Consider the following 27,103-nt stretch of genomic DNA (forward strand, 5'->3'; position numbering starts at 1 on the left):
TGCCATCCCGCATTTTCCCTTTTTCTACTAGGATGGGATCAGCGCACCTCCCTCTAGGGGGTGCTGCAGGATCTGCAGTAAAAATACCTCTCCCACATAACCCAGAGGTGGCTTGGTAAATAAGAGCTGAGCAGTACAGCCCTGGAGAACTCTTACCACCGCAACCCCACTGGTGGGGATTCACCATACTAACCACAGCGTCACACACGCACTCCGACCCAGAGACACAAGTGCGCGCGCGTACACACTCCCCGCCCCCCGCGAGCTGAACTGACTGAAGGCCTGCACTCAGCTGACCGTGGCGCCAGACTCGCGGGCGCAGCCGATGCATGCTTTCTCACCTACCAGGCTTGCGCCGACCCTGACCCGCCTCCCCACCATCCTGAGAAGGGCCTCTAGTGCCGCTGCAACCTCCGCATCTGGGGCAGGATTGGGGGCTGCAGCCGCCGCTAACCAGGGCGTCTATGGAGGTATCGCGGTTGCCCTAGGACCAGGAGCGGCGCCGGGACCTGGAGAGCGGCTCCTGCAGCCGCAGGTCGGGCAGAGCAGCGATAGCAGTCTCTGAGGACCACCATGAGCGGGACCAGTGCGGCCCCCGGCCCGGGCTCCGGGCCGACTTCGGCCCCCAGCCGCTTCGCCCATTACTTCGTGCTGTGCGGGATTGACGCGGACAGCGGGCTGGAGCCAGATGAGTTAGCGGGTGAGTGCGAGGATTTCGGCCCAGGCTTGTTGGGAGGAGGGAGGCGGGGAAGGAAGCCAGTTCTTCCTTTATTCTCCTCCCTGGGTGCGGGCAGGGGCTGAGGGACGCTGGGGAATCACTTCTGCCCAGGTGGATCGGAGCCTCTTCGGGGACCCGGAGCAAGACTGCCCGCTGCCTTGGCTCCTGCTGGATGACGTCGTTATTTCTACTGCTTCAGGGGTGAACTGCGCAGCCCTCTCATCTCCTCTAGCTCCTGACTGCTTAAGCAACCCCTGGACTATTAATAAAGAGGGGAAGGAGGGCCGTTGATTCGAGAGGAGAGGAGAGAGATGCTGGGGTAGCTGCGCGCCTTTGGGCTGGAGACTGGAGGGCACCTTGCATATCCCGTTTTGTTTCCACAGGCCTCTGCGGCGGCTTATTGTAAATAAAGGCAAAAAACGACTCCGGGGAGCTGCTTTACCTCCGGTGCTTTGCTTTAATTCGTTTCCTGGCGGTCACACTTTACTGGTGACACCCCGCCCCCTCCCCCCGTGATTGACACCTCCTTATTCTCCCCTTGCGAAGTTTCGCTCCCCAAAAGTAGTGCAGGGTGGAGGGGACAGAAAAGGTGTCCCCTTAGGAGACAAGAAAGATGACATCTTGGCCATTTATTTGTGGCCAGCTTGCTCATGTCTTCTTCCATGGAGTGGCTAAAGTGTCGGCAAGGATTGATTATATCACAAAGGGATGTGCGGCTCTATTCAAGCTTGAATGTTCTGGGGTTTTTGTGTGCTACTGGCTCTGTGATGACGAAAGGATTAACTTTAGGAATTTTGTGGATTTAGCAAAGATTTGGGGTCAGAGAACTACCAAAGCAACCTTTGGACTCTTTAGACCTGACATCACGTAATATATTAGATCGGAGTTGCATTTCTTGAACCCTATGCTAATTTAAGTAGTTGAATGTTTTCCTTGTGGTAGCGTCTTTTTCTTGTTCTTTTTATGGCGCAGTGCAGGACTGAGCTAGGTAGCCCAATGCTGTGGGATGGAAAACAGTGCACAGGAGTCGAGGCTGGGGTGTTGGCAATGTGGGGAAGAGTCGGAAGTCTGTGTCATAGAAGTAGAACAGATTTTAATTTTAAAATTGACCCACCAAATTCTTTCAGCGTATTTACATGGTATTTAAACCCAGCCTTCTCCCTGCTCCCTACCCCCACCCCCACCCCAATGAAGCAAGTGTCACAAGTGTCATTTACCCCTTGGACTTTATTTGTGTAACTATTAAACACTGTTACGTTATAACCTTCCATCCAGATGTACCTTTGAACATAATAATCGCTCAGGTTTTTATAGGCCTTCCAGTTTACGTAGCACTTTCCCCCAGCTTGATCTCAGTACCACATGATTTGTTTTTTTCTCTTTTAAAGGGAACTTTGGAACAGTTTTAGAAATTTTGACAACAGCTATTTACATTTACATTTTAATCAGGATACATATTCAAGTAAAACATTTTTTAAAAGCCCACTGTGTGCCCAGGCACTGTGCTAAACTCTGGGGATATAAAGACAAATCACAATCCTTGTTCTCAAGGAGCTTACAATCTAATGAAGGGGATAATATGCAAACAACTATGTGAAAACAAGATATATAGAGGCTAAATTGGAGATAATCCATAGAAGAAAGGCATTAGCATTAAGGGGAATTGGAAAAGGCTTCTTATAAAATGCAGAATTTTGTCTAGGTCTTGATGGAAGCCAAGGAGGTCAGAAGAAGAGAGGAAGAACAGAATTCCAGTAGAGGCCAGTCTGTTAAAAGGTACTGATTTAGGTGATGGAGTGTTTTGTGTAAGGAACATTAAAGATGCCAAGTGTCACTGGATCATAGAATATATGGAAAGGAGTGATAAGTAAAGAAACCTGGAAAGGTAGGAAGGGAATCAGGTTATGAAGGATTTTAATATCCAAACAAGATTTTATGTCAGATCCTAGAGATAACAGGGAGCCACTGGAGTTTATCGGATAGGGGGATAACATGGTTAGACCTGTGTTTCAGGAAGATCAATTTGACATCAGAGTAGAGGATGGACTGGAATGGAGAGAGATGTAAAGCAGAAAGACCAACCAAGACCATTGAAATAGTCCAGGTGTGAAGTTATGAGGGTCTATCCCAGATTGAAGCCAGTGTCAGAGGAGAGAAGGGGGCATTTAGGAAAGATGTCAAAAAGATAAAATTGGCAGGACAGAACTTAGCCACAGATTGGATTTGGAGGGGGGGGTAGAGAAAAGAGTAGGTAATCAAGGGTGACACCTAAGTTAGAGGTCTTCATGACAGGGAAGATAGTGGTGCCCTTGAGAGTAATAGGAAAATTTAGATAAGAGGAGGGCAAGTGATAATGATTTCAGTTTTGGACATGTTGAATTAAAATGTCCACAAGACCACCAGTTGTGTCCAATAGGCAGTTGGAAATGTGAGAATGGAAGTCAGGAAAGAAGTTAGAGCTAGATGGATTTGAGAATCATTAGCATAGAGATGATATTTGAATCCATGGTAATTGATGATATCATCATAGCGAAAGAAGAGGACCCAGGAAACAAGTATCTTGGAGGCTGATAGAAATTGGTTAATAAATATGAATTTATCTTTCTGAAAATGATCAGGTTTTTTACTATAGCATTTCTTACCAAATTGTCTTCCTGCCTCCAGAAAGACTTAGTTGGCCATTTTAAGCATAAAATCCTATTTTTTACTTCATTTTTTTGGTAATATAATGAACTTATACTCTTCAGGTTTTGAAACAAATACACTAAGCACACAAGGTTAAATTAACTAAGATCTATTTTCTAGTCTTCAAACCTCTAGATTTTATTCCTTTTTAAAAATGTAAAGAGTCTGTACTTCATTGATGTTTTGTTTTTATACGGCAAACATTTGCAAATTACTTTATGAGATGTCTCTTGTAACAGAAGTAAAATATTTAAGTATAATTAATAACACCATGACCTCATTTGAAAGTTCATGCAACATTTCATTTTTGTAGCACTTCCCCATCTCTCTTTTTTAATTAAAATAAATCTAGGGCAGCTAGGTGGTGCAGTGGATAGAGCTCCGGCCTTGGAATCAGGAGGACCTGAGTTCAAATCCAGCCTTAGACACTTGACATTTACTAGCTGTGTGATCCTAGGCAAGTCACTTAACCCTGACTGCCTCACCAAAAAGCAAATAAATAAATAAATAATATCTATCCTTTCCCTCCTAATCCCACTCCACTGGAAAAAAAAAAGGGAAAGAAAACAACAATTATTCATAGTCAAGCAAAACATATTCCTGCAATGGCTGTATATCTGTATCTATATGTAGATAGGAATATATATTATAATTCTGGAGAGGTAGCTGATCCAGGGTGAGACATGAGGCAGAAGGAAACATATATGTTTATATATCTATATCTATGTCTATATATTAGTCTCAATTTCATAACACTATGAATCATCAAGTCTTCTGGTCATTGTGTTGATCGTGGTTCTTACAGCTTTAAATGTTTGTTTTTTTACAGTGTTGTGTTTGAATAAATTGTCTCTTAATTCTACTCATTTTATTCCTCATCAGTTTAGAAAAGTACTTAAGATTATTCATTTTAGTAATATTGATGTTATAGTATAAATTATTCTTCTGGTTTTATTTCACTTTTTATCAGTTTATGTAAGTTTCCATGTTTTTTTGAAATCATCTATTTCCTCATTTCTTACTTATTATTCCATTATATTCCATTACTCATTTGATGGACTTCTGTTAGTTTCCAGTTTTTCCCACCACCAAAAGAGCTACTATATATTTTTGTACACAAAGGAGCTTTTCTTCTTTCTTTGATTTCTTTTGGGTATAGGAATAGCAATGGATTTGCTGTGTCAAAGTTATTGTTTAGTAACTTTGTATGTAATTCCAAATTGCTTTCCAGAATGATTGTACCTCTTCACAGGTCCACCAGTATTGCATGATTATGCACATTTTCACACAGTTCCTCCAACATTTATTATTTTCCTTTTTTGATGTCTTTGTCACTCTGAGAGGTGTGAGATGGAATCTCAGAATTGACTTAAATTGCATTTCTCTAATTAGTACTGATTTAGCGCATTTTTTCAAAATATGGCTATAAATAACCTGGATTTCTTCCCTTGAGAACTGACCTCCTATCTTTTGACCATTTATTCATTGAGGAATGACCCTTGTTCTTTTAAATTTGAATCATATATATATATATACATTATTGGAAATTAGGCCTTTATCAGAGAAACTTTTTTTGTTCATAGGAACTGTAAAGATGTTTTCCCCTCAATTGTTTCCCTTTTAATCTTAGTTTTTATTGAGTTTGTGTAGAAACTTTTAAATTTTATATAACCAATTATCCATTTTATCTTCTGTGATTCTCTTTATTCTTTGATTATGAACTTTTCTCCTATTCATAGATCTGACAGATAATTTTCTCATATTTCTCTAATTTGTTATAGACAGCTTCCTTGTGGTTCACCTCTTAGACCTGTGAGAAGATTAAGATCAATCCTGTATAATTTTCTTATTGACCCTATTTGCAAGTAATTGATTTTGCCCTGTAACTGCTTAAGTCATGGTTCTTTTTCTCTGAACTTAGTTCAGAGTTTATCTAGCCAGCAACTGGTTAAGTTTAAAAAAAAATCCAACTCTCTGACCTCTAAGAATTTGACTGATCTTGGAGTAAGAATGCAAGGGAATTTGGGCCCAATATCTTTATTCCACCAAGCTATCCTTCAGGGATGACTGATTTGTTGTGCAAAAGTCTGGGTCACGTTGGGGGTGGAGGCTGGAGGGGGCAGAGCCAAGGTGGCAGAGTAAAAGCAGTGACTTGCTTGAGCTTTCCCTCAAACCTCTCCAAAAACCTGTAAAAAATGACTCTAAACAAATTCTAGAGCAGCAGGACCCACAAAACCCACAAAAAGGCAGAGTAAAACAACTTTCCAGCCCAACACAACCTGGATGGTTGATGGGAAAGGTCTGTTGCCCCGAGCTGGGAGAGGAGCACATTTTAGCGTGCAAAGACTGGACCTCAGCGAACCTGGAGAAGGCATCAGGGGACTGAATCAAGGGGAGCTGTGGCAGTTTCCAGACTTCTCAACCCACAAATACCAAATACAATTTAGAAGGTCAGTAGGAAAGGTCTGTCGGACCTAGGTGAGAGAGGAATGTGGTCCAGCCCCAGTTCTGGTGCAGCCCCAGGTCAGTGGCTGCTGCCAGAGCTCCTCGCCCACAGACAGAGGGGGGATTGAGTGGCTCATCAGAGGGCGATTGCAAGGATCTCTTTGCTGGTACTGAGGCAGGAATCTCTTGCTTTGCCCCTGCTTGGATCTGGGTCACAGTGCTGGGTGGTGGTCCTGGGGTGAGGAGAAGTGCTGGCATGGTGCAGCATGTAGTGGTGGTGGAGAGGAAATCCTCCTCAGAGTTGCAAGACAGAAAAGAGTGCTTGTGGTCACTCATAGATCAGAGCACAGGCCAGGAAAGGAGGAAACACCTTGTCTTTGATCACACCACCTTGGAAGAGCTGAAAATTTACAGTTCCCTAGAAGTATCTCTGAAAACAGCTGTACAAAACCCCTGAAGCTTGGGACAGTATATTCTCCACACTAGCAGACCCCTACCTTAACAAAGAGTTTAAAAGTCAGTTTAAAAGTTTTTAAAACTTTTTTTTTTAAGTTTTAAAAAAACCTTTTTTTTAACAGTTTAAACAGTTTTGAAAGTTTAAAAATTGGCTGGGAACATGAACAAACAGTGCAAAAAAAGTCAGACTACAGAATCTTACTCTGGTGACAAAGAAGATCAAAACATACAACCAGAAGAAGACAGCAAAGTCAAAGCTCCTACATCCAAACCTCCAAGAAAAATATGAATCAGTCCCAGGTCATGGAAGAGCTCAAAAAGGATTTTGAGAAGCAAGTAAGAGAAGTAGAGGAAAAACTGGGAAGAGAAATGAGAGTGATGCAAGAAAATAATGAAAAACAAGTTAATAGCTTGCTAAAGGAGACCCCCAAAGAATACTGAAGAAAATAACACCTTAAAAAATAGACTGACCCAAATGGCAAAAGAAGTCCAAAAAGCCAATGAGGAGAATGCTTAAGCAGAATTGGTCAAATGGAAAAGGAGGTCTAAAAGCTCACTAATGAAAATAATTCCTTAAAAATTAGAATGGAGCAAATGGAAGCTAATGACTCTATGAGAACTCAAGAAATTATAAAACGAAGCCAAAAGAATGAAAAAATAGAAGACAATGTGAAATATCTCACTGGAAGAACAACTGACCTGGAAAACAGATCCAGGAGAGACAATTTAAAAATTATTGAACTGCCTGAAAGCCATGATAAAAAAAAAAAGCCTAGACATCATCTTTCAAGGAATTATCAAGGAAAACTGCCCTGGTATTCTAGAACCAGAGGGTAAAATAGAAATTGAAAGAATGCACTGATCACCTCCTGAAAGAGATCCCCAAAAGAAAACTACTAGGAATATTATAGCCAAATTCCAGAGTTCCCAGGTCAAGGAGAAAATATTGCAAGCAGCCAGAAAGAAACAATTCAAGTATTGTGGAAACACAATCAGGATAACACAAGATTTAGCAGCTTCTACATTAAGGGACCGCAAGGCATGGAATATAATATTCCTGGAGTCAAAGGAACTAGGATTACAACCAAGAATCAGTTACCCAGCAGAAGTGAGTATAATCCTTCAGGGTAAAAAATGGTCATTTAGTGAAATAGGGGACTTTAAAGCATTCTTGATGAAAAGACCAGAGCTGAACAGAAAATTTGACTTTTAAATACAAGACTCACGAGAAGCATGAAAAGGTAAACAGGAAAGAGAAATCATAAAGGATTTATTAAAATGGAACTGTTTACATTCTTACATGGAAAGATGATATTTGTAACTCACAAGACCTTTCTCAGTATTAGGGTAGTTGGAGGGAACATATATATAGACAGAGGGCATAGGGTGAGGTGAATAGGAAAGGATGATATCTAAAAAAATAAAATTAAGGGGTGAGAGAGAGGAATGTACTGGGAGGAGAAAGGGAGAGGTAGAATGGGGTAAATTATCTCACATAAAAGGGAAGAAAAAGCTTTTCCAGTGGAGGGAAAGGGGGAAGATGAGAGGGAGTGAATGAATCTTACTCTCATCAGATTTGGCTTAAGGAGAGAATAACATACACACTCAATTGAGTATGGAAATCTATCTTACCCTACAGGTAAGGATAAGGGAGGAAGGAGATAAGAGAGCAGGGCAATGAAAGGGAGGGCAGATTAGGGGAGGGGATAATCAGAAGCAAATACTTTTGAGGAGGGACAGGGTCAAAGGAGAGAATAGAATAAATGGGGGGTGGGATAGGATGGAAGGGAAATATAGTTAGTTTTTTTACAACATGGCTGTTATGGAAGTGTTCTGCATGACTACACATGTATAGCCTGTATTGAGTTGCTTGCCTTCTCAATGAGGGTGGGTGGGCAGGGAGGAAGGGAAAGAATTTGAAACCCAAAGTTTTAAAAACCAATGTTAAAAATTGTTTTTACATGCAACTGGGAAATAGATATACAAGCAACGGAGTATATAAATCTGTTCTGCCCTACAGGAAAATAAAAGGGGAAGGGGATAAGAAAAGGGGGGGGTGATAGAAGGGATGGCCAATCGGAGAAGGGGTATTCAGAATGCACGCTGTCTTGAGGTGGGAAGAAAATGTGGAACTCAAAATCTTGTGGAAGTGAACATTGAAACGAAAAATATAAATAATCAAATTTTTAAAAATAAATTAAAAACAAAACAAAAACAAATAGAAAAAAAAGACTGGGTCACTATCTTGTCCCTGCACTCAAGGAACACCTCTTAGTCTCATGAGAGAAGAAGCAGGGTTGTTGCTAGCCTCCATTACCAAATTTTCAACCAATCATGTTCTTTCCTGCACTTCAGCTCTGTAACCAATCAGGTTATCCTTAATTCCATGATGTCATCTACCCTGCTCTGTTCTTCGTTTTATACTTCTCAAAACCTATATAAGGGGGTCTTTAGCTTTAATAGAGGTAAGCCATGGACTCATTTATTGATAGGTAGCATGCTCCTGCCAATAAATATTGTCTTGTGTGGAGATCTGTCTCACTTTATCCTTTTGTTAAAATTCAATTGAAAGACCTGTCAAAGTTGAACATATTTTAGGAAGCAGGTAAATGAGGACAGAGAATTTATAGAACTAGATTTTTTTCCACTTCCATTTCTGCTAAAACTTACCAATATTACCTATTTTCTCAGTTATATCTAACTTAGGGCAGCTAGGTTGCTTAATGGATAGAGCACTGGGCTTGGAATCAGGAAGACTATCTTCATGAGTTCAAATCTGGCCTCTGACACTTACTAGCTTTGTGACCGTGTGCAAATCACTTAATTTCTGTCTGCCTCAATTTCCTCAACTGTAAAATGAGGATCATAATAGCACTTACTTCACAGGGTTGTTGTGAGAATAAAAAATGAGACATCTGTAAAGTCTGGCACATAGTAGGCACTTAACAAATGTTAAGTGCTTGTTCCCTTGTACCCTCTGCCCCCATTGGATGATCGCCTTACTATTTTGAGTCTTGTATATCTTGTAGAAATATACTTGTATCTAAATAATATACATAATAATTTGTGGCATAATAAAGGCACCTTGATGTGGCATACAATGGAGAAAACTCTCTCACGTGATACTTGCAAATTATATGATCTGGGGCTAGGAATTTATTTAATTTATTCTTAAAAGATGTAACTTGTTTTTTTGTTTGTTTCATTTTTTGGCAATTGGGGTTAAGTGACTTGCCCAGAGTCAGACAGCTAGTAAGTGTCATGTGTTTGGTTTGAGGCCAAATTTGAACTCAGGTCCTCCTGACTTCAAGGCTGGTGCTCTATCCACTGTGCCACCTAGCTGCCCCGATTAACTTGAATAAAATAACAAACATCCAATATACTTGTAAACTGCATTTTGATCTCTCTTCTATGTAATTTTTCAGCTTTTGTTGTTACTTTATTGTAATTTCAACATTTTACACTCACTGAGACTGATGATAGGTTGTTGTTGACATAATAAACTTTCTTTTTTACTCTTTGTCTTCATGAGCATGTGGACCAGTAGGAGATTCTTTAAGCAAAAATACTTAATTATCTCTTTAAACTGAAGAAAGATGTTCAACAGAAATGTAGTCTTCTCTTGCCATGGCCCACGTTGATCTTTACTCAGTTATTCCCGACCTTATAAGTAGAATTAAATTACAATTCTAGTAACCATTTTCCCTGCATAAAACAAAACAAAACAACCGTGTCTTTTTTTTGTATACTTTTCTAAAGCCTTATTTTTGTCATGATTCTAATTGAATTCAACTTTACTTCCTTACTATATGAGCTTTTATGTTTTATTGCTGGCTTCTTTAATTTTGTTGATTGTGAATTTCAGAGTGTCTCTACTATTCTTTCTACATTTTAGTCAGTCAGTGGTATCTAACTTGGAAGACATAGCTAGGGTGTTTTCTCTCTCTTCCTTCATTTTAAGTTCAAGGCCTTTTCTATTTGCAAGATACTAAGCAAATGTGTGTGTGTGTGTGTGTGTGTGTATGTATTTTTTTAAGTGAGGCAGTTGGAGTTATGTGACTTGCCCAGAGTCATACAGCTAGGAAGTAGTATGTATCTGAGGTTGGATTTGAACTCAGGTCACCCTGACTCCAGGGCCGGTGCTCTATCCACTGCTCCACCTAGCTGCCCCTAAGCAAATATGTTTTTACTAGTCTTTGGTAGGTGTGCTCTATTGCTGGATACAAACTTCAATGACTACAATTTAAATTGTGGCCTGGAAATCTATCAGACACTGTCTTCTTAACCACTTGCTAAGTTTGCTTTTATCTTCTGGAGTTCTGGTTTTTTTATTATAGGAGATTGTGTGTGTGTGTGTATGTGTGATCAGGAAGACTGGATAGGTGGCATATAATTGTGTGTGTGTATATGTGTGTATGTGTGTGTGTGTGTACACGTACACACACACGTACACACACACACACACACACCACCTTTGTCCCTACTTTTTCTGTGTTGCTTCTTCCAATTCAAGGCAAACATTTCCAGAGTTTCAGGATGGAGTCCAATCTAATTCTGAGCACCTCTTACATTCACTCAACACGCTTTTGTTGAGCATCTGTATGCAAGGCCACCTGCTGAATGCTGTCACAAGTCTCTCCTCAATCCAGTACATCCTTCATTTAACTGCCAAAATGACGTTCTATCCATCCATCCACCTATCTATCTCTCCATTCATTCAACATCCTTGTCACTGCAGGAGGCATGGAATCTTCATAAGATCTCTATCCATTGTTTTGTTTTGTTTTGTTTTTTGGTAGAGTGGAGAGAGGGGAATTTCTTAGAAGCCCTGGCAAATTCCTTCCTTAAATAATACTGACAAATTGGCTAATGAATCCTCTGAACTTTCCTTGCTCTCTTCTCCCTTCTGGACTTGAGGAGTTGGTTCTCTAAACCAAATGATGCCCTAGTGTTCTTCTGTCCCCAGTGAATCTTAGCTCTTAGATGCATTCTGTGGGGCTAGTAATTTAACTAGGCTGACCCAAGGACCTGCTTAGCACAACTACTAAATCATAAAATAGTAAACATTTGCCTCAGCTACAAGTTCCCTGTGATAATGAAATCATAGGTCCTACACGCATGTAGGTATATATATGTTTGTGTGTTTGTATATGTGTATATGTGTATATATGTGTGTGTGCATATATGTATATATGTATATATATATATTTATACATACACACACATACACAGCCTTATCAGTGAAGAAGAGAACTTGGGTAAATATCTAATGAGCACCTATAAATACATTTTATTGATTAGGTTCATCTGTCAAGATTCTAGGACATATATTTAGAGATACAGAGTAACTTAAAGAGCACCTGTTAGGTTTATCACAGCTAAGGGACTTTCCCATGCTTACACAGGCAATAACTTAGAGCTAGCATCGAAACCTAAGTCCTGGATCTTTAAATCTAGTACTCTTTCTGCAAGAACATTATCAGAGTGAACACTCCATGGGCAGTTAGATGGTACAGTGGATGGAATGTGGGCCTGGAGGAAGAAAGACCTAAGGTCAAATCAGGCCTCAGACACTTAACTCTGTGATCCTGAGCAAGTCCATTAGCCCTGTTTGCTTCAGTTTCCTCTTCTCCAAAGTGAGCCGGAGAAGCAAACCACTGCAGTATCTTTGCTGGGAAAATGCTAAATAGGGTCATAAAGAGTCAGACATGACTGACAACAACAGAACAACAAAAGAGCACTGCACTGGGAGTCAAAAGACCAGCATTCTAATCCTGATTCTGTTATTAACTGTGTGACCTTGGACACTTTTATCTCTCTAGCCCTCAGTTTCTTCTTTTTTGAATTTGGAGGATTGGACTAAACTTTTAAGGCCCCCATTAGATTGGGAGACCTAGGTTCAAGTGATTCTTTTGATACCTTTATTGTGTGACTGGGAAAATCAATTAATCCTTAAGGAACCCAGGCAGTTCTCTCAGACTGTAAGTTATAGAAGACTTGCCAGAACTGCCCTACATGTATCAATGAAATCACAGATTTTAGTGGAGGAGGAAAAATGCCAGACAGACTTCATTAGATCTAAAGGTAGTTCAGTTATCAGTATGATCTTGAACTCTTCTATTTAGTTCCTCAAAGCAGAGTGGAATAGTTCTTAAAGGCAGTCAAAGAAGGCCTGGTAAAAAGGCAGTCAAAGAAGGCCTGGTAGAGTGGAGTCACTACCACAAATCATGCTCTGAGCTGTCTTTCTTGGATTGGAGTTGTTTTTAGCTTTTGTGTCTTGATGTAGTGGGATCAGTAAGAACTTTGAGGAAATAGGAGACCAAAAAGTTCAAATTCAAACAGAATATATTGTAGCTTCCTGACAGAATTACACAGTGTTAAGAACAGGAATGACTTCAGAGAGAATCTAGAACATTTCCCTTCTCAACCTCCCACTTCCTGCCATTTTACACATGACCAAACTAACAATAACATTTTACAGGTAACATGATGTAGTATATAGACGGATGGCATAGAAGCCAGGAAGACCTGGTTTAAAATCTCTACTGGCTATGTGACCCAGGGCAAGTCACTTAACCTCTCAATGCTCTAAATGACTCTCTAAGTCTATAAATTGCTGAGAAGGTCCCTCATTTGAGAGTTCTCTATACCAGTGAAATCACCAGTCCAGTCCTTATCCCTATTTAAGGTTTATAAAAAGCTTTCATAGACTTAATAGACTATAAATTATGTCAGTTTAAGAATTGGGTATTATTCATCTTTAGGTCTAGTTGTTGTTATTTAGTTAATGAGTCATGTTAGACTCTTTGTGACCCTGTTTGGGGTTTTCTTGGCAAAAATTATGAAATGGTTTGCCATTTCCTTTTCCATCTCATTTTACAGATGAAGAACCTGAGACAAATAAGAGTTAAATGACTTGCCTGGGGTCACAAGCTAGTAAGTATGAGGATGGTTTTGAACTTAGGTCCTGCTGACTCCAGAGTCAGCACTCTATTCACTGTACTACCTAGCTATACCTTTTCTATCTAATATGTACCCTAATTTTCTAGTTCAGAGTTATCAATTCCTGCTAGACATTTCTACTTGGAAGTATCACAAGAAGTCACACCCAGTGTACCCAGTATTGTGCTTATTTGATTCCAAAACTCATTTTCCAAATTTTCCAATATTGATTGCTTGTACCACCCTCTTTCCAGTTATGTAGGATGGAGCCTTCGGGTCATTCTTGACTCTATACCTTCTTTCATTCCCAATAAGTTGCCAAGTTTTGCCAATATTAAAACTCCATAGCATCTCTTAAAATTTTCACATCAAATGGCTTTCATAAAGGCCTCATTTCTCAAATATATAGAGAACTGAGTCAAATCTACATGAATACAAGTCATTCCCCAATTGATAAATGGTCAGAGGATAAAAACAGGCAAGTTTTCAGAGAAAGAAATTAAAGCTGTCTATAGTCATATGAAAAATGCTCTAAATCACTTTTGATTAGAGAAATGCTAATTAAAACAACTCTGAGGCACTACCTCACACCAATCAAATTGTCTGATATGCCAGGAAAGGAAAATGATAAGTGTTGGAGAGGATGTGGGAAAATTGGGACACTTAATGCCTGTTGGTGGACTTGTGAACTGATCCAGCCATTCTGGAGAGCAATTTGGAACTATGTTCAAAGGGCTATAAAAATGTGCATACCTTTTGACCCAGCAATAGCACTTTTAGGTTTGTATCCCAAAGAGATCATAAAAAAGGGAAAGGGACTTACGTGTACAAACATATTTAAGGCAAATCTTTTTGTGGTGGCAAAGAATTGGAAATTGTGGGAATGCCTATCGTTTTTTATGGTTTTTATCTTTTGGTCTGTTTCTTCTTTCACAGCATAACTAATATAGAAATATGTTTTACATAATTATGTATCTATAACATATCAAATTGCTTCCCATCTTAAAGAAAGTGAAGGGAGGTGAAGGAGGAGAAAAATTTGGAACTCAAAAAAATTTTTAAATGAAATGTTAAAAATAGGTTTTACATACAGTTGGAAAAAATAAATTACTGGGGGCGGAGCCAAGATGAAGGAAAGAAAGCAGTGACTGTCTTGAGCTCTCTCCCAAAGCCCTCCAAATACCACCTACCCAGCAAAACTGAGTATAGTCCTGCAGGGGAAAAAATGGTCATTCAGTGAAATAGAGGACTTTCAGGCATTCTTGATGAAAAGACCAGAGTTGAATAGAAAATTTGATTTTCAAATACAAGACTCGAGTGGAACATGAAGAGGTAAACAGGAAAGAGAACATCATAAGAGACTTATTAAGGTTGAACTGTTTACATTTTTGAACTGTTTACATTCCTGCATGGAAAGACGATATTTGTAACTCATGAGACCTTTGTCAGTATTAGGTAGTTGGAGGGGAAAAAAATTATATGTACGTATATATAGATATAGATAGATAGATAGATAGAGGGCACAGGGTGAGTTGAAAATGAAGGGGTCATATCTGGAGAATAAAATTAAGAGGTGAGAGAGGAATATACTAGGAGAAGGAGAAAGGGAGAGGTAGAATGGGGTAAATTATCCCACAAAAAAAAAAAACAGAAAAGAAAAGGCTCTTACAGTGGAGGGGAAACGGGGGAAGGTGAGAGGGAATGAGTGAATCTTATTCTCATAGGATTTGACTTAAGGAGGGAATAACATACACACTCAGTTGGGTATGGAAATCTGTCTTACCCTACAGGAAAATAGGGGGGAAGGGGACAAGAGAGTAGGGGAATGATAGAGAGGAGGGCAGATTGGGAAAGGGAGTAATCAGAAGCAAATACTTCTGAGGAGGGACAGGGTCAAAAGAAAGAATAGAATAAATGGGTGGGTGGGATAGGATTAAGGGAAATAGAGTTAGTTTTTCACAGCATGTCTACTATGGAAGTGTTTTGTGTAACTGCACATATATAACCTATATTTAGTTGCTTGCCTTATCAATGAGGGTGGACGGGGAGGGAGGAAGGGAGAAAATCTGGAACCCAAAGTTTTAAAAACATGTTTAAAATAAATGTTTCCACATGCAACTGGGAACTAAGAAATACAGGAAATGGGGTATAGAAATCCATCCTGCCCTACAGGAAAATAGAAGGGAAAGGGGATAAGAGAAGGGCGGGAGAGGTAGAAGGGAAGGCAGACTAGGGGAAGGGGTATTTAGAATGCATGCCATCTTGGGGTGGGGGAGGGGCGAGATGGGGTGAAAATTTGGAACTCAAAATCTGGTGGAGGTAAATGTTGAAAACAAAAAAAATAAATAAAAATTACCACAAAAAATTTAAAAATAATTACTATTAAATAAAAAAATTGTACAGTGATCAATTGTGAATGACTTAGGTGTTCACAGCAATACAATGATCTAAGACAGTTCCAAAAGACACATGATGAAAAATTCTATCCACATCCAGAGAAAGAACTGATGGAGTCTGAATGCAAATTGAAGTATACTATTTTTTCTTTTCTTTTTTTTTGCATTTTAAAATTTTATTATTTTATTTTTCCCAGGTATATGTAAAAATAATTTTTAATATTTGTTTTTAAAATTTTGAGTTCCAGGGGCAGCTAGGTGGCACAATGGATAGAGCACCAGCCCTGGAGTCAGGAGGACCTGAGTTCAAATCCAGCCTCAGACACATAACACTTACTAGCTGTGTGACCCTGGTCAAGTCACTTAACCCCATTGCCTAGCCAAAAAAAAATAATAATAATAAAATAAAATTTAAAAAAAAATAAAATTTTGAGTTCCAAATTCTCTCCCTTCTTCCCTCCCTAACTTCCCTCATTGAGAAGGCAAGCAATTTAATATAGGTTATACATGTGTAGTCATGCAAAACATTTCCATGTTATGCAAGAAAACATAGACCCCAACCCCCCAAAAAAACCTTAAGAAAAATAAAGTTAAAAAATATGTTTCAATCTGTATTTGGACACTATCAGTTCTTTTTCTGGGGATGGATAGCATTTTTTATCATAAGGCCTTCAGAGTTTTCTTGGATGGTTGTATTACTGAGAATAGCTAAGTCATTCACAGCTGATCATCACATAATATTACTATTATTTTGTATACAGTACATTTTGCTTTGCATCAGTTCATGTAAGTCTTTCCAGGCTTTTTTTTTTCTTTTTTGGCAGGTGAAGTTAAGTGACTTGCCCATGGTCACACAGCTAGCAAGTATCAAGTGTTTGGTCTGAGGCCGGATTTGAACTCAGGTCCTCCTGACTTCAGGGCCAGTGCTCTATCCACTGCACCACCTAGCTGCCCCTTTCCAGGCTTTCTGTGAGCATTCTGCTCAACATTTCTTATAGCACAATAGTATTCCATCATAATCACATACCACAGTTTGTTCAGTCATTTCCTAATTGATGGGTATCCCCTCAATTTCCTATTCTTCGCTACCGGAAAAGAACTGCTATAAATATTTTTGTACATATAGGTCCTTTTCCTTTTTGTCTTTTATGTCTTTTGGGATGCAGACCTAGTAGTGGTATTTCTGGGTCAAAGGGCATGCCCTTTGGGCATAGTTTCAAATTGCTCTACAGAATGGTTAAATCAGTTCACAGTTCCACCACCAATGCATTAATGTCCCACTTTTCTCATATCCCCTCCAATATTTGTCATTTTCCTTTTCTGTCCTAGTTGCCATTCTAATAGGTATCAGGCAGTACTTGAGAATTGTTTTAATTTGCATTTCACCAATCAATAGTGAGTTAGAGCATTTTTTCATATGGTCATTGATAGCTTTGATTATTTCATCTGAAAACGTTCATGTCTTTTGATCATTTATCAGTTGGGGAATGGCTCTCATTTTTATAAATTTGACTCAGTTCTCTACATGTTTGAGAAATGAGGCCTTTATCAGAGAAACGCTTCAATAGTTTCAATTCAATTCAATTCAATAGCAATAGTTACTATTGCTAAATGGAAGTATATTATTTTTCACCTTTTTGCACAATTTCATACATATAATCTATTTAAAATTGCTTGCCATCTCAGGGAGGGGGTAGAGGATAGAGGAAGGGAGAAAATTTGGAAATAAAAATTTTTAAATGAATTTTTAAAATGGTTTTTATATGTAATTGGGAAAATAATAAAATATTATTAAAAAAAGAAGAAGAAGAAAAGGTGTGGGCAGCTTTCAGAGATTTTGTATACAGCACGACATTTACTAATCTGGGCCAGAACACGCATAAACATCAAAATTGGCTTGATAAAAGTGATGGAGAAATTCAGAAACTGCTTGAAGAAAAACAGGAACTCCACAGGATTTACTAGCAGAATAGTTTGTCTCTAAGAAGACACCGTCTAACTCCATCAGAAGTAAAGTGCAAGTGAAACTTAGAGATGCAAGATTCTTGGCTCAGTAAGAAGGCAGATGAAATTCAGTTTTAAGCTGATAGTAACAATCCAAAGCACTTTTATGATGCCCTGAAGGCTATTTCTGGGCTAAAGACCTATTGTGCATCTCAGCTACTATTGATCAGTGAAAGGTGTGCTGAACACTTCCATAGTGTTCTCAGTAGACTGGCTGAAGCCATTGACCATTTACTTTAGGTTAAAGTCAATCCCTTTAACCAAACTTTCAACTGTAGAAGAGGTTTTGAATGCCATTATACCCCTCTTGTGTGGCAAAGCACCTGATGCTGATTCGATTTCAGCTGACATTTACAAGGCAAGGTGGTCCACCTCTAATACAAAAGCTGACAGAAATTTTCCAGTTTATATGACAAGACGAGGTTATCCTCTAGGAGTTCAATGATGCTTCCATTGTCCGTTTCTATAAAGAAAAGAAAAATAGGTTGTCCTGTGGCAATCTAAGAAAGAATACTCAAAGGGTAAGGAAAGATCAGAAAAGGCAGACTTCAGGAGTTGGCACATGAATGAAACTGTTTAAAAAGAGGGATTCTAAAAGGCGGAAGTAAAGAAGAAGTACATTCTTGGCATAACTGTTCAAATGCCTGATGGAGAATTTGGAATGGCAAGCTCAGGGAATTGCAAATGGACCCCTTTGGCTAGATTATAGAATATATGAAGGAAGGCAATGTATGGTAACCACAGAAAGATAGACTAAAGTCAGATTGGGAAGAATTTTATTTTTTTCATATGATAGGTTATTTTTCTCAAGTTATATGTAAAGATAATTTTTAACATTCATTTTTTTAAAAAAAATTTGAGTTCCAAGTTTTCTCTCTGCCTCCATCACTTCCCCCTACCTGAGACAATAAGCAATTTCATATAGGTTCAGCCATGTTCAGCATGTTCAGTCATGCAAACCATATTACCATGTTAGTCATGTTGTGAAAGAAGAAACAGACCAAAAAAAAAAACCACCACAAAAACAAAAAGATAGTGAAAAATAATAAGCTTCGATTAGCATTCAGACTCCATTAGTTCTTTCTCTGCATGTGGATAGTGTTTTTCATCATGAATCCTTTGGAATTGTCTTAGATCATTGCATTGTTGAGAATAGGTAAGTTATTCACAGCTGATCATCACACAGTAGTGTTGCTACTGTGTACAATGTTTTCCTGGTTCTGCTCACTTCACTTTGCATCAGTTCATATAAGTCTTCCCAGGTTTTTCTGAAATCTGCCTGCTCATCATTTCTTATACCACAATAATATTCCATTACAATTATATACTACTACTTGTTCAACCATTCCCCAGTTGATGGGTATCATCTCAATTTCCAATTCTTTGCCACCACAAAAAGAGCTGCCATAAATATTTTTGTACATGTAGATCCTTTTCCCTTTTTTATGATCTCTTTTTTTATACAGACCTATTAGTGGTGTTGCTGGATCAAAGGGTATGTACATTTTGATTGCTCTTTGGGCATAGTTCCAAACTGGTCTCTAGAATGGTTGGATCAGTTCAAACTCCACCAACAGTACATTAGTGTCCTAATTTTCCCACATCCTCTCCAGCATTTATAATTTTCCTTTTCAGTCATGTTAGCCAATCTGATAGATGTGAGGTAGTGCCTCAGAACTGTTTTAATTTGCATTTCTCTAATCCAGAATGATTTAGAGCATTTTTTCATATAACTATAGATAGCTTTGATTTCTTTGTCTATAAACTGTTGTCTGTTTTTATCTTTTGACCATTTATCAGTTGGGGAGTGATTTGTATTCATGTAAATTTGACTCAGTTCTCTATATATTTGAGAAATGAGGCTTTTATCAAAAACACTTGCTATGAAAATTGTTTCCCAGTTTTCTGCTTTCCTTTTAATCTTATTTGCATTGGTTTTGTTTGTGCAAAACCCTTTTAATTTAATATAACCAATTATGTCCATTTTACATCTCATAATGTTCTCCATCTCTTGTTTAGTCAAAAATTCTTCCCTAGTATTTTATATTGTCTACAGTTATTTTAAATGGAATTTTTCTTTCTATCGCTTGCTGCTGGGCTTTGTTGGTAATATATAGAAATGCTGATGATTTATGTGGATTTATTTTTATATCTTGCAACTTTGCTAAAGTTGTTAATTATTTCAACTATTTTTTTAGTTGATTCTTTAGTATTTTCTAAGTATGCTATCCTATCAACTGCAAAGAGTGATAGTTCTGTTTCATTGTCTATTTTAATTTCTTCAATTTTTTTCTTCTCATTGCTTTAGCTAACATTTCTAGTACAATATTGAATAATAGTGATGATAATGGACAGCCTTGCTTCACCCCTGATCTTATTGGGAAGGCTTTTAGCTTATCCCTATTAGAAATAATGTTTCCTGATGGTTTTAGATAGATATTGTCATTTTAAGGAAAACTCTATTTAATCATATGTGCTTTAATGTGTTTTTGGTGTGGTTTTTTGTTTCTTTGCTTGTTTGTTTGGAGACAACTGGGGTTAAGTGACTTGCCCAGTGTCACACAGCTAGTAAATGTCTGAGGCCAGATTTTAATTCAGACTTTCCTAACTCCAGGGCCAGTTATATATCTACTGATGCCACCTAGCTTTCCCTCTCTAGGATTTTTAATAGGAATGGATGTCATATTTTGTCAAAAGCGTTTTCTATGCTTATTGAGATAATCATATAATTTCTGTTGGTTTTGTTATTGATATGGTCAGTTATGCTAATAGTTTTCTTAATATTGAACCATTCCTGTATTCCTGGTATAAATCCCACCTGTTCCTAGTGTGTGATCCTGGTGATATATTTCTGTGAACTCCTTGATAGTATTTTATTTAAAAATTTTGCATCAATATTCATTAGGGAATTTGGTCTATAGTTTCTGTTCTCCATTTTTATTCTTCTTGGCATTGGTATCAGTACCATGTTTGTGTCAGAAAAGGAATTTGGTAGGATTCCTTCTTCATCTGTTTTTCCCAAATAGTTTACATAGTATTGGAGTTAATTGTTTTTTATATGTTTGGTAGAATTCATTTGTGAATCCATCTGGCCCTGGAGATTTTTTTTTAGGAAGTTCATTGATGGCTTGTTCAATTTTTCTAAAATGGAGTTATTTAAGTGTTCTATTTCCTTTTCAGTTAATCTGGGGAATTTATATTTTTGTACATATTTTTCCATTTCACTTAGATTGTTGGATGTATTGACATACAATTGGGCAAAATAGCTCCTAATTATTGCTTTAATTTCTTCTTTATTGCTGATCAGTTCACTCTTTTCATTTGTAATGCTGGTAATTTGGTTTTCGTTTTTTAAAAAATCAACCAGTGGCTTATCTATTTTATGGTTTTTTTTTTCGTAAAGCCATCTCTTAGTTTTATTATTAGTTCAATATTTTTCTTACTTTCAGTTTTATTAATATCTCCTTTGATTGTTAGGATTTCCAGTTTGGTGTTTAATTGGAGATTTTAAATTTTTTTCTTTTTCTCACTTTTTTAGTTGCATTGATCTGTTCTTTCCCTATTTTATTGATGTAAGCCTTTAGAGATATAAAATTTCCCCTAAGTACTGCTTTGGCTGCATCTCATAAATTTTGGTATGTTGTCTCAATATTGTCATTCTCTTTGATGAAAATATTGATTGTTTCTATGATTTGTTATTTGATGTACTCATTCTTTAGAATTAGATTACTTAGTTTCCAATTAATTTTTTATTTATCTTTCTGTGGCCCTTTATTAAATGTAATTTTTATTGCATCATGATCTAAAAAGGATTCATTTAATGTTTCTGCCTTTCTGCAATTGATTGTTAGATTTTTATGTCCTAATACATGGTCAATTTTTGTGTAGGTGTCATGTACCACTGAGAAAAAGGTATATTCCTTCTTATCCCCACTCAGTTTTCTCCAGAGGTCTATCAGATCCAACTTTTCTAAAATTCTGTTCACCTCCTTAACTTCTTTCTTGTTTATTTTGTGGTTAAACTTAACTTGTTCTAAGAGGGGAAAGTTGAGGTCCTCCACTAGTATAGTTTTACTGTTTTCTCCTGTAACATATTTAACTTCTCCTTTAGAAATTTGGATGCTGTACCACTTGGTGCATACATATTAATATATGTAATAATGTTATTAGTACATATTAATAGTATATTATTAATTAAATATTAATTGTATTAATATTACTTCATTATCTACGGTACCATTTAGCAAGATGTAGTTTCCTTTCTTGTCTCTTTTAATTAGATTTATTTTTGCTTTTGCTTTGTCTGAGATCATGATTGCTACCCCTGCTTTTTTTTTTTTTAATTTCTGCTGAAACATAACAATTTCTGCTTCAGCCCCTTGTCTTTACTGTCTGTGTCTCTATACTTCGGATATGTTTCTTGTAAACAGCATCTTGTAGGATTCTGGTTTTTAATCCACTCTAATACCTACTTCCTTTTTATGGGTAAGTTCATTTCATTCACATTCACAGTTATGATTACCATGTATTTCCCTCTATCCTATTCCCCTGCCCCAACCTTTTACGTATATTTTTTCTTTCTCGTTTCAGCCTGTCAATCTTTACTAGTGTTTTGCTTCTGACCACCACCTCCCTGAGTCTGCCCTCCTTTCTATCAGTGTTTCTCTCTTTTTCTTGTCCCCCTCCCCTCCAATTTCCCTATAGGGTAAGTTAGATTCATATACTCAACTAATATATGCTATTCTCTTTTTGAGCCAAATCTGATATGAGTATGGTTCAAGCAATGCTTACGCCTCCCTTCTTTTCCTCCACTGTATTAGGTCTTTTGCACCCCTGCATGTGATATAATTTATGCCATTCTGCCTCTGCCTCCCCTCTTTTCCCAGTACAATCTTCTTTCTCACCCCTTAATTTTTTTTTTTAATATCATCCCATCATAGTCAACTTATACCTGCACCCTTGTCTGTATGCTTCTAAATGCCTTAAGAGTTACAAGTCTTATCTTGCCACGTAGGGATATAAACAGTTTAATCTTATTGAATAACTTATGGTTTTTTTATTAATTTATTTTAATTTATCAACAGTCACCTCCATATGCTTTTGAGTTTAAAATTTTTCTCCCCCTTCCTCCCCACCACCCTCCCTAAGACGGTGCACAATCTAATATAGGCTATACATATATATTCCTATTAAATATATTTTCACATTAGTGATGTTGTAAGTAAGAATTAGAACCAATAGGAGGAACCACCAGAAAGAGGAAACAAAACTCAACAGAAGAGGAAAAAAATAGCAAATAGTATGCTTCGATCTGCATTGAAACTCCATAGTTCTTTCCTTGGATGTGAATAGCACGTGGATAGCCTTTGAAGATGTCTTAAGTCTTTGTATTGCTGGGAAGGGTTAAGTTTATCAATATTAGTCATTGCACAACGTGGCTGTTATTGTATACAATGTTCTCTTGGTTCTGCTCACTTCACTCAGCATCAGACCATACAAGTCTTTCCAGGTTTTTCTGAAGTCAGCCTGTTCATCATTTCTTATAGCACGATAATAACTTATGTTTTTTTCCTTCCTGTTTACTTTTTTATGTTTCTCTTGATTCTTGTATGTGAAAATCAGATTTTCTCTTTAGCTGTGTTCTTTTCATCAGGAATGTTTGAAAGTCTCCTGTTTCATTGAATGTCTATTTTTTCCCCTGAAAGATTATGCTGAGTTTTGTTAAGTAGTTGATTCTTGATTATAACCAAGCTCCTTTGCCTTCTAGAATGTCATTTTCCAAGCCCTCTTATCCTTTAATGTTAAAAGCTGCTAAATCCTGTGTAATCTCAACTGTGACTCCTTGATATATGAAATGTTTCTTTCTTGACTGCTTACTATATTTTCTCCTTGATCTGAGAGTTCTGGAATTTGGCTATGACATTCCTAGGAGTTTTCATTTTGGGATCTCTTTCAAGAGGTGATCGGTGGATTCTTTAAATTACTTTTTTACCCTCTAGTTCTAGGCTGTCAGGGCAGTTTTTCTCAATAATTTCTTGAAAGATGCTGTCCATGCTTTTTTTTTTTTTCTCATGGCTTTTTGGTAGTCCAATAATTCTTAAATTATCTCCCCTGGATCTGTTTTTCAGGTTAGTTGTTTTTCTAGTGAGGTATTTCACATTGTCTTCTATTTTTTCATTCTTTTGATTTTGTTTGATTGTTTCTTGATGTTTCATAAAGTCATAAACTTCCACTTGCCCAATTCTGATTTTTAAGGAATTGTTTTCTTCAGTGAGCTTTTGTGCCTTCTTTTCCATTTGGCCAATTCTGCTTTTTAAGGAGTTGTTTTCTTTTTCCAAGCTGTTAATGCTTTATTTCCTTTCCTAATTTTTTTTCTACCTCTTTTATTTGATTTTTAAAATCCTTTTTGAGCTCTTCCAGGAGGACTTTTTGGGCCTGAAACCAATTCATATTTCTCTTTGAGGCTCTCATGGATATTTTGACATTGTTGTGCTCTTCTGAGTTTGTGTTTTGATCTTCCCTGTCGCCATACTAGCTTTCTATGGTCAGGACTTTTTGTTGTCTTTTGCTCATTTTCCAGTCTATTCCATGACTTTTAAAGTTGAGCTGTGCCCCTGCCATTCAGGGGCACTGTCCCAAGGTTCTTGCTCCAGGGACCAGGAACCTGGCCACTGGCTTTCTGCACTAGGGCCTTGGGAGTTGGCAGCTTACCTGCTGCACTGTGATTGTCTAGCCTATTCTAGCTAGCTGCATGGGGCTTACAGGTCTGCCAGGCCTGACCACTAGCCTGCTGTATCAGGGCTGGAGGCCTCATAACTGGCTCACTGTGCTGCTGGCCTGTTGAGTCTGGGCCTCAGTTTCTGATGTGTGCTGGGGTTTGGGGCCTCCCTCTGGCTCCCATGCACAACCTGCATTATTCTGTGGTGTCATTTTACCTCAGTGAGACAGACCTTTCCTGCAGTCCTTCTAAGTTCATCTTTCAGATAAGAATGTAGTTCATGTACTACCTACCCCTGCCTTTTCTCAACATTTGTATTTTTGTCAATATTTGTATTTCTCAACATTTGTATTCTTTTCAAGCATCCAAATTATGAGACATAGCAAGTTTCACTTCCTTTTCCTCCTTTCTATACTAGTATATTCCTTTCCTCTTCCCTTCTTTTTTCCCGTTTTAAAAACAGGACTGAACCAGTTCACCAAACAATTCTCTATTGTTTCACTAGATCCAAGAAGACCCCTCTTCATGAATTCAAATCTGGCATCAGATGCTTACTAGCTTTGTGACCCTGGGCAAGTCACTGAACCCTGTTTGCCTTAGTTTCCTTATCTGTAAAATGAGCTGGAGCAGGAAATGTCAAATCATTCCAGCACCTTTGCCAAAAAACAACCCCAAACACGATCACTAGGAGTTGGGCATGACTGAAATGACTGAACGACAAAAAAAGTTTTCATTTATTACTTCTTAAAAAATAGTGTCAAAACCTTTTTTTAAAAAAATCATTGTTTTCAGGGCAGCTAGGTGGTGCAGTGGATAGAGATCTGGCCTTGGAGTCAGGAGATCTTGAGTTCAAATCAGGCCTCAGACACTTGACATTTACTAGCTGTGTGACCCTAGGCAAGTCACTTAACCCCAATTGCCTCACCAAAAAAAAAAAAATCATTGTTTTCAAAGAGTGCAATGATTTTTATTTATTTAATAACTAAAGCTTTAGTTCCTAAACTGGGGCTTTGTGACAGGGCCAGGCACCATACTTGGCCGTACTTTTTGGTGGGGTGATTGGCTCTACATGGTCTCACCCTGGGTCCTTTTGTTTCATGGTTTGACTTTTACATCCTGGGGTTAGGTTTCCCCTGCATCTTTGATGTTTAGTGTACTAGATCTTCTGGGCTTCCTATTGCCTATCAGGACAGTATACTAGGGCCTTAGAGACCTTGACCAGTTGAAATTGCTAACCTTCAAGGTTGTCTGCTGTGGGTTTCTGACTACTCTGGGCCTTTGGAAACTCTTGCAAGTTACATTGATGTCTAAATGGGAAGATACAGCCACTGTATACAAATCAGGCAAGGTATATGCATAGTTTTGGGAAGATACAGCCATTGTATACAAATCAGGCAAGGTATATGCATAGTTTCACATTGCTCATTTCAGTTCAGTACAGATTTGCACACAGATTGAGCTTTTCCTTTTGAAGTTTTATAGTTTCCCTTCCTGTATCACTCTTACTTTACATCCTTTTGGTGAAATCACTGGGAATAGCTGTTTTCTTTCTTTCCTTTTCTTTTTTTCTTCCTTTCTTTCCTTTCTTTTCTTTTTTCTTTCTTTCCTTCTACCTTTCTTATCTACACAAATCAGCAAGTACTTATTGAGTACCTGCTATGTGCTTGGCACTATGCTAAGTGCTGGTGATACAAAAAAAAAAGGCAAAAAACAGTCTGTACAATTCAAGGAGCACACATTTTACTGGAGGAAACAACAAGGGAATATCTAGTTACAAGCAAGTTATATAGTGCCTAGATAGAAGGTTATATGAAAGTGGAGACATTAGGAGCTGGGGGCAGATACAACTAGAACTAGGAAAGGTCCCTTGCAGAAGATGGGATTTGAGCTGAGTCTTTTTTTTCTTTTAATTTAGAGTTTTCTTTTTCCCCAGTTACATGTAAAAACAATTTTAACATTCATTTTTAAAACTTTGAGTTCCAAATTTTCTCCCTCGTCCCCTCCCTATCTCTCCTCATTGAGAAGGCAAGCAGTTCAATATAGGTTATACATGTGTAGTCATGCAAAACACTTCCATAATAGTCATGTTGTGAAAGACTAACTATATTTCCCACCCCCTATTCCCCCCCACCACATTTTATTCTATTCTCTCTCTCCTTTCCCCCATCCCTCCTCAAAAGCATTTTGTTTCTGACTACCTTCTCCCTCAATCTGCCCTCCCTTTTATCACCTCCTAGATTTCTATACCCAAATGAGTGTGTGTTACTCACTCTTTGAGCCAGTTCCGATGAGAGTAAGGTTCACTCATTCCCTTTCACCTCCCCTCTCTTCCTCTCCACTGTAAAAGCGTTTTCTTGCCTCTTTTATATGAGATAATTTATCCCATTCTGCCTCTCCCTTTCTCTTTCTCCAACTGTCTCACACCTTAATTTTATTTTTTGCATATCATCCCTTCATATTCAACTGACACCTGTGCCTTCTGTCTATATATACTCCTAACTACCCTAATAATGGGAAAGGTCTTAAGAATTACAAATATCATCTTTCAATGTAGGAATGTAAACAGTTTAATAAGTCCCTTATGATTTCTCTTTCCTGTTTGCCTTTTCATGCTTCTCTTGAGTCTTATATTTGAAAATCAAATTTTCTATTTAGCTCTGAACTTTTCTCAAGGAATGCTTGAAATTCCTCTCATTGAATATCTATTTTTTTCACTTAAGGATTATATTCAGTTTTGCT

At 37.9% G+C, this 27,103-nt stretch overlaps 1 protein-coding gene across 1 annotated transcript in view; it reads left to right on the forward strand.

Moving 5' to 3' along the window:
- Nucleotides 1-573: 573 nt before the first annotated feature.
- DENND5B (DENN domain containing 5B) overlaps nt 574-27,103 on the forward strand; it is a 197,427-nt gene continuing 170,897 nt past the window's right edge. The window contains exon 1 of the mRNA XM_027844379.1: nt 574-700. Coding sequence (XP_027700180.1) covers nt 574-700 — 127 coding nt within the window. The remainder of the gene's footprint in view (nt 701-27,103) is intronic.

The sequence above is a fragment of the Vombatus ursinus genome, unplaced genomic scaffold (assembly GCF_900497805.2).
Source record: "Vombatus ursinus unplaced genomic scaffold, bare-nosed wombat genome assembly UNPS02014941.1, whole genome shotgun sequence".
Taxonomy (NCBI): Eukaryota; Metazoa; Chordata; class Mammalia; order Diprotodontia; family Vombatidae; genus Vombatus; species Vombatus ursinus.